Source organism: Bombus terrestris, chromosome 8 (assembly GCF_910591885.1).
Source record: "Bombus terrestris chromosome 8, iyBomTerr1.2, whole genome shotgun sequence".
NCBI lineage: Eukaryota > Metazoa > Arthropoda > Insecta > Hymenoptera > Apidae > Bombus > Bombus terrestris.
In genome coordinates, this window is record NC_063276.1 from 7,407,505 (window position 1) to 7,422,292 (window position 14,788).

The 14,788-nt window shown below is 40.4% G+C and overlaps 1 protein-coding gene across 4 annotated transcripts in view; it reads left to right on the forward strand.

The window, feature by feature from the left end:
• The first annotated feature begins 381 nt into the window (after nucleotides 1-381).
• The window catches only part of LOC100643532 (probable JmjC domain-containing histone demethylation protein 2C), a 227,361-nt gene continuing 212,954 nt past the window's right edge, over nucleotides 382-14,788 (forward strand). For 3 of the 4 annotated variants that reach the window (XM_012311264.3, XM_012311267.3, XM_012311265.3), the window contains exon 1: nucleotides 382-1,520. In XM_012311264.3, the coding sequence (XP_012166654.1) occupies nucleotides 1,365-1,520 (156 nt within the window). In that variant the 5' untranslated portion in view covers nucleotides 382-1,364. The remainder of the gene's footprint in view (nucleotides 1,521-14,788) is intronic. The other variant, XM_012311266.3, reaches the window with a different exon arrangement.

Consider the following 14,788-nt stretch of genomic DNA (forward strand, 5'->3'; position numbering starts at 1 on the left):
AGAGAAGAGAAAAGAAGAGATGAGAAGAGAAGAGAAGAGAAGAAAACTGTATAGATGAGATGATGGGAACGGGAGGGAAGGGTGAGATGTGGCTAAAAGGGGAAGAATAGTTAGTGGTGGGGAGAGAGAGTATCGGTGGCGACGCGGCGCGGTGCGGCATAGCGCGCGGCACGGCTGCTTGGCCGCGAGGAGGATGGCGGGGCGGAGGGAAGGCGTCGGCGCGAACGTCGGAGCAGGCGGGGGCCTGGGGTGTTCGAGGGTAGAGGACGATGGCGGGAGGTCGAACCGTGAAGCGGGGTAGGAGGCAGGAGTCGCGGGAAGGAGCCGTGCCTCCCTGCCGTCCGCCCGCAGTGCGCGCTACGCGATATCACTGGCCGGTCATGTGTGTGTCACTCTCACGTTCACACTGGTACCGTTCGGAGTGCTTGGTTACCGCGCTGCCGCCGTTACCGTCAACCGAGCAGTGTGTGTCCAGTATACACGGTGTGCGGCCGGAAGTTTAAAGTGCCTCTCGTTCCGTGTCCTGGACGTGGCGAAAGCAGGCGAAATCCTGTCGGCGCGGGGGACATCATCGGGGAGACGACGACGACGAGGACTACGGGCGCGCAGGTGGAGCGGACTGTAAAAGGGAAGAAAGATCGGCTGCGTGGTGCGCGACGGAGGAAAAGGAAAAAAGAAGGAAAGGAGAACGACGACGACAACGACGAGGACGAGGACGAGGACGAGGACGAGGACGACGAGGACGACGAGGACGACGAGGACGACGACAAGGTGTCGAGAAGAGGAAAGTGGTATATCGGAACGGTCACCAAGACGTTTTCGGTGATACGGTGTCCAGTGTCCAGACGCACGTATGTAGGAGCAAGGAGTGGCTGCTGCTGGTGGTGGCCGACCGTCCAAGGAAGAGAGAAGAAAAGAGGAGAAAGGAGAAGAGGATCGTGCGCGCCTCATGGCCCTGTTGTTTGCTGGCCCGTCGTGATCACGAGGAGAGAAGCAGATCCGAGTGACTGTGCTGTTGGTGTCTTTGGTGAAAAATAACGAAGTGGTGATCGGTGCTCGGTTGTTCTTCTCTACGGTTCAGTGCTACGTGGGGTTTTCTTTTTTGGGGGAGAGGCACGCTCGCTGGAGGATCGGAATAGAGGAAAAGAGAACGGCACAGTTCGTGGGGGAGAGAGAAAGCGAGTGCGAGAGTGCGAGAGGGAAGGATAGCGAGATATACAGGGATAGAAGAAGGAGAGAGAGACAGAGAAGTGAGAAGGAGAAGTAGACGTATAGAGAAGTAGAGGAGGAGAAAGGGTGATTGGAAGACCCGGCTGGCGATCCGAATTCGCGGATTCGACACGCCGCGGTTGCCGATCCATAATATGGCGTACAAGTTTCGCGAAGAGATCGTGGGAAAGAGGTTTCTCTCGGTGAGTGGTTTCACCAAGCTAAAGGTGAATAAGATCAGTGAGTGGGGGTGGCGTGCAGGGGTGATTCGTGCTGCCAGTCACAGGGATAACGGCTGTCATGATCTTCAGGTGAGTATCGTCCATCTAACGGACATTTTTCGTTTATATGATTTTTGTCGTCTCGATTAATCGTAACCACGAGTCGAGTTTACGTAGACTAACTTTGGTTCGATGCATGCGGCCTATCTGGCATCGCGCGCGCGACACGCTGTTTCTGTTTACATTAGCGATCGACCTTTCGAACATTCGAACTTCGCGTCTACTTCACCTCGATCCGAGAAGCCCGCGCTTCTGTCTCTACAGTACCAAAAAAACCTTGTGTCATAGGTGTTTTTTTCGTGGTTGACACTACATTCGGATCAAAAAACTTTCTGAATATTGCATGGATTATTTCCATCGTTTTTTCATACATTTCCCACGTTTTACAAAAGTTACAATGATAGTGAAATTAATCTACAAAAATGTTTATTCAATAAAGTATTAATACTCTGAAACGCGTAATGGTTATATAAACACGTGCTTTTTCATAGTTTTGTGCGTTCTAAATATTATTTCTATGAATAATATAGATAGTTGGAAATATATCAATAGCTAATAGATAGAATGCAATTGGAGTTAGTCGAGAAATCATGTGACATAGCGGTCATTAGGAGAAGCAAAAATGTGTTCATAAGCTTAATATCGAGATGAAGTTTTATTAGTATGTACATATATATAAATATAACGAACCGTTCTTCTTTTTACTTAGTCGATAAATATCTTCTCCATTCTAACTATGGAAAGATTCGCGGATTAAAAAGGTTAAAAAGATTCCTCGACAGCTCCTGTCGAATTTCAATGAGCCTATTCTTCCCAACTTATACATATTTTCGGATAATACATGAGATTCAAGGCAGGGTTGATGAATAGCAAATTCAGTCCTTGATAATAGGATATTAATTATATGTTAATAACATTCATAGTTAAAACAGAGTCATGATACAATACGATATTCAGTATTGAAAATTTTTTATTTCACGACACTTGACTAATATATCGAATATATTCGGTTGCAGATAAGTTGTGAATAATTATGTAAATTCATAGTTTTATCAGCGCAATTAAATAGATGGAACCTAAATAGGTATTTATCTTACCATTTTAATATTTATATTTAATCCTTTAGATATCTTTGCATATTATGCGTATACCGCAGATTTTTACATTTACTGAAATTTAAATAAAATTTGTTTTTATTTGAATAAATTTTCCATAAATTCATTAATATTCATATCCTATCCATAGCTTATTTTCTGCTTTCCATTATCAAGTATTTTTAAAATTTAATTTTGGTGTACATTAATTTACTCTCATCCAAAAATAAAACGAATATCATTTATATACTTTCCTGTCTATTCTACGTTGTACAAAATTATTATTACGAACTTGTTGTTGTTACTTCATGTCTAAAACGTTTTATCTTGAAAATATTTAGTATTCTCTTATCAGCACTTGTTGATTCGTACGCTGTCTAACCAGTCTTAAGATCAAGTACTCTTCCGTTAAACCGTCTTGAGATAGACGATTGGTCTGTTGCTTGCAACTTCTCAAATTTCATTGAATAAGTCTCGTTTATCATACGCGCCGAACAGAAGAAATAACAATTAGAAATAAAGGCGATCATCTCCAGAACTGGCGGATTCTTGTGCATGTATCTTGTAGAAAGCCATAAATCGGTCGACGTTATCACCCGTTCACGATCCATCGAGAAGCTGTTGATCGAACTTGATCAGAGATAAGCGAGTTTAAACGACCGCGAAATCGTTGCCAAAACGCGAACCGAAGCAAAATAGGCAAGTCAACATTATGCTCTGCGTTGCTTTTGTCAGATTACGTAAGCTATCGTGCGATCCGCTTACCTGAGAGTTTCTTTTTTTCGTTATCGCGACATAACATAAGTCATAACTATTCTAGTTTTCGAGGACGTTGCCAGTACACGTATGTATATACGTACATCGCAAAATGCAACCAGTATGGATTATACGGCTGGTTTTTGTCAATTACACGGTGCGTAATTGACAAAATTTGCTAAAGTTTTCCATTAGCCGCTTAAAAGCTACCTCGATCAACTCGATAAATTCAAAGGCACCATAAAGTGACGATAATATACGATTATTTATGTTATCTTCTCGCGATGTATGAAGTTATGGAAGCAAGCTATTTGTTTCTCGAGAATGGAATATTAATCGAGTACATATGTAATGAAACGAAGAAATCGATTAGAAATGGACAATTAAGAAATCTAAGAGATTCTCGTGTATCGTCTCGTTGGTGGATTATATTGGTTGAAATGACAAAGACTGAGATCCTGTCTTTATTAATAATAACGTTCAGTTATGCAAATAAGATAGCTTACATTTCTGCACGATTGCGCGTCTATCGGTTAAGTAAAGTCATTTTCATAATAAACGTTGTTATCCGGTTTAAAATTCAACAACAATTGAAATTCAAATTCGACTGTGCTTATACAGTGATCTTCGTCTTTTTAACGTGGAAATTCATTTCATTCAATAATTCATTCAAGGATATTTACGCGTAGTTACGAGTACAAAGTCCTGAATTCTAGCGCTCACGTTGTTTGGTGCCAGTCAGTTGAACATTTTTAAAGCCAGGCGTCCCGTTTTATTTTTTTCAACGGGCTTTTTCGAAGTCCGACCGGAACGCCGAAAAGCAAGTGTTTGGTGGTTCGAAATGTATTTCTTTTCAAAGAAAACACGTTTCGAGACCCGGCTCCCTATAATTAATGTTCGATAAATTCGAAATGAAATTTTGATATTAACATTAATATTTATGATATTATATCGCGTACATTAATATTCCTTTTTGATCGTAAAACCAACCGTACAGCTAAAGCTGATATTATACGACCGATAAAATTGTTTTGTTTGTGGAAAAGCGACATTAATTTTCTCCGCCATTCAGTTCGAATCATTTACATATAATTCAACGTTCGCACGTAGTGTTACCAGTAAAACGTTTCAGATATCTACGTTTCCTACGTAGCACATATATATTCCATTAACATAAGCATACAGTTATACTGGCGTTCATTTTATCGAAGTCGACAAATCAATAATGAATCAATATAATTAGTAGTGGTAATTATAACTTTTTTCTCCAATCACTGGATTATTGATTTAGATCGTCTATTACAAGACTTGGAATTTTTTGTTATTTATACATCACATGAAGCTCAGAAAATTACAAATGTCTATTTCATTATTGCGTATTGGCCTTTAAAAATCAATTTAACCGCGTCTTAATATTTCATTATACGTAGTCACGATAAATAATTAGGAGCAATGAAATCCGGTTTATTCCGAGCTTTTTGATTAAGATACGTCTTGCCGATAAATAGACGGCGGTGTCCACATCATTTTATTAAATCATTCTTACAATTCTATTATGCGACGAACTACCTAATATTTATTTTAAATCGACCACTACGAGCTTACCATTAGCGTTTCAAGAACTCTGCCCCGGCTACTCTAGGTATTCTAAATGTTTTAAGCATCGAGCCAATTGTAGGCTATTCCAGATATTCTAACTACTATAAGTGTTCTACTATTCATACTGCGTATTACTCTAGATTGACAAGATGCTCCAGAAGTTCTACGCGTTATACTTACTACACTTTGATTATTCAGGTGCTATAAGCAATCTGAAATTGTAAATTACAACGCCCCGAAACATTATATATGTTCGAAATTTTAATATACATTTTCAGATTGTTTTCAGGGATCGATACGATCATGATAGATGTGTCTGGTTACGGTACGAATGAAATTTCGTAGCATTTTGCAAAAACGTTGCGATACTTTTGCGTGATATTCTGTATATAATTAGGTTTATTGGATGATTGGTCGTTTGTTACTCGAACGACTCGATGTCGAATTCGTCTGCGAATTTACGATGGCGCCAACAAGTATCTGGTCTCTGGAATGAATTTAGTTGACATCTGTTTACTATTTACCAGTCGGAGGTCATTCGCTGCGCTGGCATCGAGCCGTGGTCCGAGGTCATTGAATGCGAAGCGCTTGTCGCGACCGTTCGCTTTCTCCTTCCTCGAAAATGATTCTGTTCGATGGTTCGGATAAAGAACAGATTCTATACCGTTTATATCGCCGTGGCTAGGTGTCGATGCGTCGATTCCAACGAAAGCCAGTCGAATGTTGCATTTTCTACATAAAGTCATAGTATGCTGCAACATACTAATTGGATTATTATTCTATATAATTACTATACATCTGATTTTCATAATATCAAGTAACACGAAATTTAACGTACTTGGACCTCTATAGCATTCTGATTTTATTCGTAATAAAGCGTTCTCTTTTCATAGACCCGGCGTTCATTTCCGCTGTATAGCAATTAATTGGCAAGCAAAATTATTTCAAGCGTAGGAATTCAAAGATCTCTTTGTTTTAACGTTTCAAGCTATAAAACACGATTAAAATCTAATTAAAACGCGAACATTTATCGTTCTCCTCTATAAATGCGTTACATAAATCTCCGGATAGCTTTGTTAACAGGTAGCACAGATAGATCTATGTGTTTCACGATTTTCTTACCAAGGAATATTGTCCTCTGATAGAACTTACGATATTCTGAGCAATTCAATGGAATATCCATGTCCTAGTACCACCGAAAGAACAGACAAAATTTCTCACGTACAATTTTATAAATTTCTTTCTGCGGCCAGTCGAAAACAGCTGAGCCTTGCATTCTCGTTGGCAATCTACGAGAGAAAACCATGTAACTGTAGGGAATTACCCGAAAGTGTTAGGTTCAGGGCCCTGGTAATTCGTCGACCGCAAATTTCGGGGTCCAGAGTTGGCAATAATTTTGGGGTTATCGGCATGTCCGGGCCCCCGTTTGTTCTTTCTCGGAGATTCATGCAAGCCGATGTGCCTCGTATGTGCTGCATAACGGTGCTTCGCCGTGGACGTGGCAGGTGCACGAAAAAGGCGGTCTGTTCCACCAGTTCGGTGGAGACGAGGCAAAGAGGGGGAGTTGTTTCGACCCATTTACGATTGATGAAACATTGATATTCCTCTCAGATCGGTCCTTGATATTGTACAAGGTTCCCACCGAGGTCCGTGAAATTCTCCTCTTGCCTCGCGTTCCAAGAACGCCATGATATTCGTTTTCAAAACGGCGACGATCTCGGTAATCGTTCCAATTTGCATTTACGACACGTTGCGCGAGTTCTTGCTAATTTGCACTGTTGCGTGTATTCCGTAGAATCCACTCAGCGGAATTTACAGCTTTGTCATACCGCGTTTCGACTGTTGCCAGCTGACGAGCTTTCTTATAAACGTCGTGTCTTCTAAGAGTCAAGTACATTGAAAGTACATGTTAGAACGGTCGATGATATTTTGTGTAGATCGAAAACTATTCGTTGTTTGTACATTGGTCGAAATAGTAATAATTATCGTTTTAACTGAAATTTTATTGCATTATATTATAACATCATTCGACCGACTATTCAACACGAAATTTGTCAATCAAAGTCGAACACGAAAACATACGAAATGATTGATACACGATACATTACATTGTTGTTTTTTGAAAAAAAAAAAAATAAGAAGACAGAATGCCTAAGATCTGTCGTAATTTATGCTCCATTTGCTAGGAGGAATTCGAAGGAAAGCCAGGACTCTGCTGGCTGTGGCAAGACCGAGATTTCCTTCGTCCTCCTTCGACACTTCTCTTTCCTCCCCGTCTCCTGCCGTTCTCCACTGCGGCCTCTTCTCTGTAGAAGAATTCCATTCACCTTAAAGTGCAATAAAACGAGGAATAGCGTCTACCATTGTACTTACGCTCTACCACGTAAAAGAGAATGACGCGTCCCTGATTCACTCTGTTCGCGACTGAAAATAGAAAAAAAGATTTATCGATGAATAGCATTTTGTAAATCAAGTGACGGTCAAGTTACAGATAGACTCGTAGCAACCGCGCAGCATGGTGAATATTTCGTTAAAAAGAATTCAAACATATCGACGAGAGATTCTTTTGATTTCTTGCAACAACGACAAACGTGAACACGGCTCGTTTTCCTTACGAATCCATTAATTATACATATTATTTTACACACATCCAGAAGCAGCGGGTGATGGCGATTAAATGCAAGTTTAACACGTTGCTACAAAGCGAAACAAAGGTAGAACGTGTCTGGCTTTGCGCTTTCCTCTCACCAGGAAATCCACTTTGCCTTTTCCCCTGTCCTCTGCGGGTTCAAAAGAGTCGGTATCATTAGCTATGGGGTCCGAGAAGATGTTACATATTCGTAAGAGTCGCGTGGATCAGGTCTCTTTACAAAATCACTTCTTTGGTTCGAGTTGTCCCTTACACTCTGTTGCTCAGAGGATTGCCTCAGCCGGATGATTCCAAAACTCTGGGTACATAGGAAAGAAACACGTAGATAGTGATGTGGTTCGTTCAGCTCGTTAAGAAGATCACCTAACCGTTCGACCGACTCGAGTTAACGAGCTTTATTTGGTAAGCAGGAAAAAAAACCTTTTTGTTCCTATCTTCCGCATTTATCTCGATTTTTTCCATAACTCGCTTCGTGGTTTTAAAAGATCGCTGAATAAATGTCAGGATGCGGTTCCGTTGTACTTTTCTTCATGGACGAGCATCTATTTTGTAAATTGCGCCAAGCTTCAAACGTTATAATTACTTTTCAAATTAGAGAAATTTTGATATCGCTTAATTTTGGTCAGTTAAAGGAACCAAAATTGCCTGTGGATATGACCGGTGAACAAGGGTAACGGATTTTACCACTTAACCGAATGAAGCGGCTCACTAACTAAAACGGTTTCCTGCCTAAAACAGTTAATTGACCAAAATAGTTGGCTAACGCAACTATAATCCTAGTTGAACAGGTTAGCTATTGGTCTCGGTTATTTTATTCAAACTAAGAGCAAGAAGTTTCGTTATTATTTTCCTCTTACCGTTTACCTTTAATTGATTGTCGACGCTTTATTCCCTCGCCGCTAAACGGAATTATGGAACGTGTATACAGGCGTTTACAAAAATATTTGAATATTAGAGAAAGTCGATATTTCGAACTTTTTTGGAAGTTAAACACGATTATAATAATCACAGCGATCACGTTGCGTCGTCCTAATTATTCAGATCACGCATACCGGTTATATGTTACTCGTCGTAAACTTACATAAGAAATCACATAATTACTGACATAGTCAATTATCTGCAATCAGTGTATATCCATACTTGTCTCAATAGTTTATCCTTGGAGGATGTAAAAATTAAAAGGGTTATTTTCCATATTTGTTTATTTATTTCCTAATCAACTACCAGGTTGAGCTATTGCGATTTAATTCGTTAATCAGACTTAAGTTTGATTATTTATCCGGCACAAGGTCGCTCATCTGAGCGATATCACAGGGTCAAGTGACTATTTTCGTAGCGTCCTATAGTCGATATTCCAAACCTTCTCCCATAATTTCATTATCGACGATATCGGCGTACGGGATATCGGAATTGATTAAGCAACACTGACGTCAGTTTATCATAAACGTTAGCTAAATCTTGGTACTTCAGAAGTTGCACGATATCATCTGGATTACATCACATCGGGCACTGAATATTTCGGACATTACGGTAATCAGTGTTGTCCCAAATAATTACCAAGGATAAGAACATAATTGGGGCAAAATCGATAAAGGTCGCAGCCGGAAGAATCGGATGTAGCCGAGACCTTTGATAAAGTAAGAGCGTAAAATATGACTATAATACGACGATAAAGTACATATACAGATTGCGTGGTTGTCCAAAACTCGTACAAAAATATAGAGCATTCGAAATGAAGAAATTTGCTTTAAAAGTATTAAAACCAGTCTGACAGCTTAATCGTCGCACGGTGTAACCAAGATTGAAAGTCACGAGAAACCAATTTCGATGTCATCATTTTTTTCCAAACATCTAACGCATCAACCGCTTTTGCATCTGTAACTGTGGAAACTTTGCTGCGCGATACATCAGATGCATCAAATTTCCCGGTCAAAAGCTACGTTCGTCGTGCATCATTTCGTTTGAAAAAGTATCCGTCCATAAATTCCGGGCGCAATCTTGGAAACGGCGCCATACATTTCACGAGACAGTGTAGAGTCGCGCATCCGCGATCTTAGTTAGCAATCTTTCAAATTCGCATATGGAGAGGGTTGACTGTAGCGACGACGCGACGCAACGAATCTACGAATTGGAAACGCACGAATGTGCTTGTATGTAGTTCAACGACCTCGATCGAACCGCGTGAAATCACGCGTCACGTTTCGACGACGAGAGTATCAATTTCGTTGTGCAAATATTCAGCCGTAATAATTGACGTCGAAACCGATCGCGGACGTTATTTCGAGGGCCCTATCATTATCGTGAGCATTCTAATATTAAAATCCGGGTGCAACGGCCGCGATACGGTTAGAAGATGATGCGGTTCGATGCACGCCCTGCAGGAACGTTACCGAGGATCGTTTCTATTCCCCTCGCCGGTTTCACCGGCAGATTCCGATTCGTTCGCCAATATCGAAATATTTCGGTCTTTGTCTGCTCGTTGATATTGTGCGTTATGCAAGCTCCGGCACCCACGCGGCCAGACACGCTCCCGCGACTTTCTATCGCACGTAAACCGCAGTCGCGGTTCCTTACACTGACTCATGCTCGTGCGAATTCCGGAAAAAAAGCGTACGCTAGGATCCAGAGGTATGAAATTCTTTCTTTCGCCCTTTCTTGCAACGAAGGTTTCCTTGGAAAGTGTTGAACAATGGTAGGGAAGAGCGTCAAGGTAGCTGATAATTTTATAGATATTTTGTTATTTACGATTATCTAGGTATTTATTTTTAACGACAGGAAACGATAATCCCGTATATTTCAACAATACGATTCTCTTATTTTAATCAAAATGAGTTTCGTTGCGATATTCTATATTGTAGGATACGTTGTAATAATATCGTACGATATGATAGTCGCGCGAATATTGTCGTGCAGCGGTCTATATCTAAATCGTGAATCATGAAAATTCGATTTTTTTGCAAATAAAAGAGAAAAGGGCATAGTAAAATTGGCGAAAAAACGTGCAAGTCAGATTTTGACCGCAGGGACAGTTTCGTCGGATTTCCTGTTCATGGTGCTGCTAAAATTCCAGAATGAAAAATAGCGAGACTCTTTCGCTGGGTGAACTGTAACGCGCGCAGACAATAGTCCTGTTACATTTTGCTCGTTTTCGTCCGCGAAACAATCCTGTTCGGTTCCTGCAGTTTCGAGGGTACTTTATTCTCGCGAGACAAAGACACGCCGGACAATTCCGTGTGATACGTCACACTTTGCCCGCGTTTTAATGAACTTTTTAACAATCGCGAGACCTTCTATGAGAGTGGGATATATGGACCATTGGATTTTGCCTACGGTGCTTATTTGAAAGATCGTATATTTATATAATTTATTCCTTAGGTGTTCAAACTGCGAAAATTATCATTTATCCCTTACTCTGAATAAGAATTCGGTTCGAAGGATCTGGATATTCATAAATAAATTTCTCGTACGTTTCGTTATTTCTTATGTTGCCCAACCTAACCTCAACCTAACTCCAACCTAACCTCAATCGGCTGCCAATGGTTTCAGGCTAGAACGTAATTTTACTTTAGGTTAAAAATTATACATTAGTAAAATTCTTGTTGTAAAAATATTTCAGATAATTTTTATGGTAGTTTTGAGCAATTTTATACAATTCAGTACGCGTAATACTTGTGTGACAGATTTCTAAATGATGTAATAAAATTACATTTTGGCATCAAATTTTGGCAGTCACTGTACGAAGATACTAGCTTAATAACCGCAGACAAGAATGTATCAACACGTAGTTAATTTTATCGTAGATATAATACCGTGCATTTTGATGTTAATACCGACCCTAACATTCATAGATTTTCTTAGTACGTCGCTATCGCGTAAAATGTTATCATAGAAGCGAAATATTAATTTTCAAAGCCATTCCTCTGTATTTATAACAGTTATTATTTCACCGTATTTATATGTACGTTATTATTTTCCAAAAACCGAGACAATAACCTTTGATATAATTTCCGCTTATGTTACGACAAACGAATATTTCGAACGACGAACTTTTTCAACAAGAACTAACCTAATTCTCATTTCGCTTTTAATCATCGTTCACGATTTTTTCAGCGAAAGAATAAAATCCAGAGAACAATACAGACGTTTCAATTGTTTGGAACCTTAACATCATTATTTTGTTTACAACAAAAGTCAAACTTTTAATTAATGAACATCGAATCCGATCGTACGATCGGTTTATCCTTCGTCTTCTCTAATATGCAATACGCCTGAATAATGTTTTAATGTATAAATTATATGAAAACAGCTTTTAAGAATTTTCAAATTCCACAGCTTGTAATTCAACGAATAATATTATTTTATTATTTGTTTCGTTCTTGCCATTCGGTATAGAATAACTTCCAGCTATCAGCCATACAACCGTACATGATCTCTATCCAAATAATCTCTATCCGACAATTCCAATGATTTCAATGAACAATATTGATAAATAATATTGGATTTATGGGAAATTTGAAGATGGAAAAATATACAAAATACGGAAAAATGTGGAAAAATATATAAAATACTCGATGTATAGTATTCGTAATAATAATATGTAGTAGGTGGAAGAAGTCTCAGCTGAGATTCCAATCTTTTAGTTAACGAAACCATAATCATCACGATCTATCGCGCACGATGCGCGTTGATGGGCACCTCGTCGTTAGTACTGATTAATCAAAGAAACAAACAGAGAAAAGGAGGTAGTCGTCGAAGGGATTGGAAGGTATCGTGAGCTATTGCAGTTGCAAATCTGGGTAGACACGGTACACTCCGTCACATAGCATCAACCCACCTATTCAACGCCGACTCGTTGTAAACAATGACTTCGTGTCCGACCCAGATTCTAAGCCCACGTAGAAAGCGGACTTGCTTGCATAATCCGAACGCGGAGTATACATATGCACGATGCAGGCTGCGTTCGTGGTTCGTGTGCCGACCTCACGGCTCCAGACGAGTCTTACACCTGTACAGAACACCCACATTGCGTGAGTGTTTCGTATATTCGTATAGGAACCGGCGTTGTTCCTCATCCATCGATCGCTTTGACTTTCCATTCTTTGTTGATAAGTGGTTACGCCGTTGAATGGTTTATCGAATAGCGCTAGCAGACAAAAGCACGTGTGCTCTTGGACGACGAGAGACGGTGAATCGAAAAAAGAAATGGGAGAACAAAAAGGAAATGTTAATAGAGTGAAACGCCCATACACATGGGAGATAGTTTCAGTTGTTTGTCGTGAATAGCAGCTAAAGACTGCGTAAATTTCATTTATTAGTCAACCGCAAGCAGAGTTACGCTTGACTGACCACCGTCGTACAGTGTTGAAAATTTCGAGCGATGGAATTTACGAATTGGAATCTAGGAATTATTTACATTTTTAGGATTGTCATTGACACAGGGGTTCAGCTGCAGTTACCGAAAGAAGCCGGTTGCGTTCTATGGTTATCGTCTAGCAGGCAAGAAGCTGTTCCCGTTAGCTGAGCACTTTCACCCGGATCATCACGACCCAGATGATCGTGTCCCTCTAACGGGCCCGTCTTTTCTCCTGGCCGATGCACAAGTCCGAAGTTGCTCGCGAATATGAGTTCTAGTCCTCTGAATGTTTCAACCGTGTTTCAACCGCGATCGCGGACAATGCCGCGAAAAGCTTGCCAGTGTTCCGCTTGCACGGTTTTCAAGCGTGTGTATGCCTTGGCCAGAGGCTGTAGAAAACGGAGGAAGATGGCTTGCTGCCTAGATGGAAAGAGGTAGAAGGAGAAAGAGAACCGGAGAAAGAAAAGAGAAGAAACGGTCGGGAGAACAGGTTCCTGGCAGACCAGGCGACTAACCGCCACGGACCCAGGTCACTCACCCAGATTCTACAAACAGCCAAACACACGGACCTTTCCTTGCTTCGGTTTCTCATCCTCGATTACTTTTCTTTCCTGTCTCTGCTCTTTTCTCCCTCGAACCTTCGATAAACCTGGAATATTGCGACATCGGGGTCAATATCTATCCCGAGGAATCTTATGTGAATCGACTTTAGTTAGGTGAAATATTTGTTCGATTCTACGTCTCTCTAGTGCACAATCAGTGGTTTCAATTGGATTTTCTTAATTGCAAAAAATTCCGCAGTCGTTGTAACGCGTGTAAGAGGATTATTCTGTATGCATTTAGTCGCGTACTTGACAAAAGAAGCGAGAGGGACGGAGAGAAGAAAACTATGTTTGCTCGGTGCTCCGCTTCGAGGTAGCCAGGAATCCATCGTCTTCGTATATTTTCACACGTGTAATGTTTTCGCGTCTTGAGGTAGGTTTGTCTTAAAGACGAAAGACTGATAGTGTATCGGACAGGCAAACGTTTCTATATCCTTGTTTGCAGCGATTGAATATTTTGTGGAAGACTAACGCTTACTCTTTAGGGAACATTAACGTGAATTTTGTTAAGAGTACCGGCATATTTTTAGCAATAGCAGAGACGAAGAATCCAAAATGAAAAACGACGAGTTTTATAGCTGCAACGTTAATAAACGCATGACGTACATCTGATGCCTGCGTCTTTCGCGTACTGGAAATCCGCTGTCCGTGGATAACGTTTGATCGATTTCGTCGTGACATTTGGCCGCGGCTCAAGACCTTTACTATCGTTCACGATTTCAGTTCCATATTTGCTCGGCGAAGAGTGTAACACGTGTGTAAGAACGAAGCAGAGGGATGCTAGTATAACTGCATCACGTCCATAGCTTTGTGCATGCGCTAAACTCGCGAGCTCCATTATAGATTTATTGTTCTTCTAATTATACCCTGTTATTCTTGCCAACGAGCCACGCGGATCTGCGTAACTTTAAGGATCTTAACAAATTTTCTAACCGATTTATAAATCCTATAATTTCTCTTCGTTTCCTATAGCAATCCCTCGGATGACAAACTCATCCATTTTTTTTTTATCAATTTCGTAACTTCATTACGTAAGTAAACGATTGATATCGAATACTCAAGAAACGAAGGACTAGCTTCCATAAGACGATCGATCGCAAGAAGATGACATAAATAAAGGTAAATTGGAAGGCAAAGTTTAAAAAACAGGCTTTCCAATATCGTCACTTCCAATTTGTCGAATTGATCGCCATGGCTTTTAAATGGCTGATATATAAATTACCAAGCAAATACAAATTGAAGTG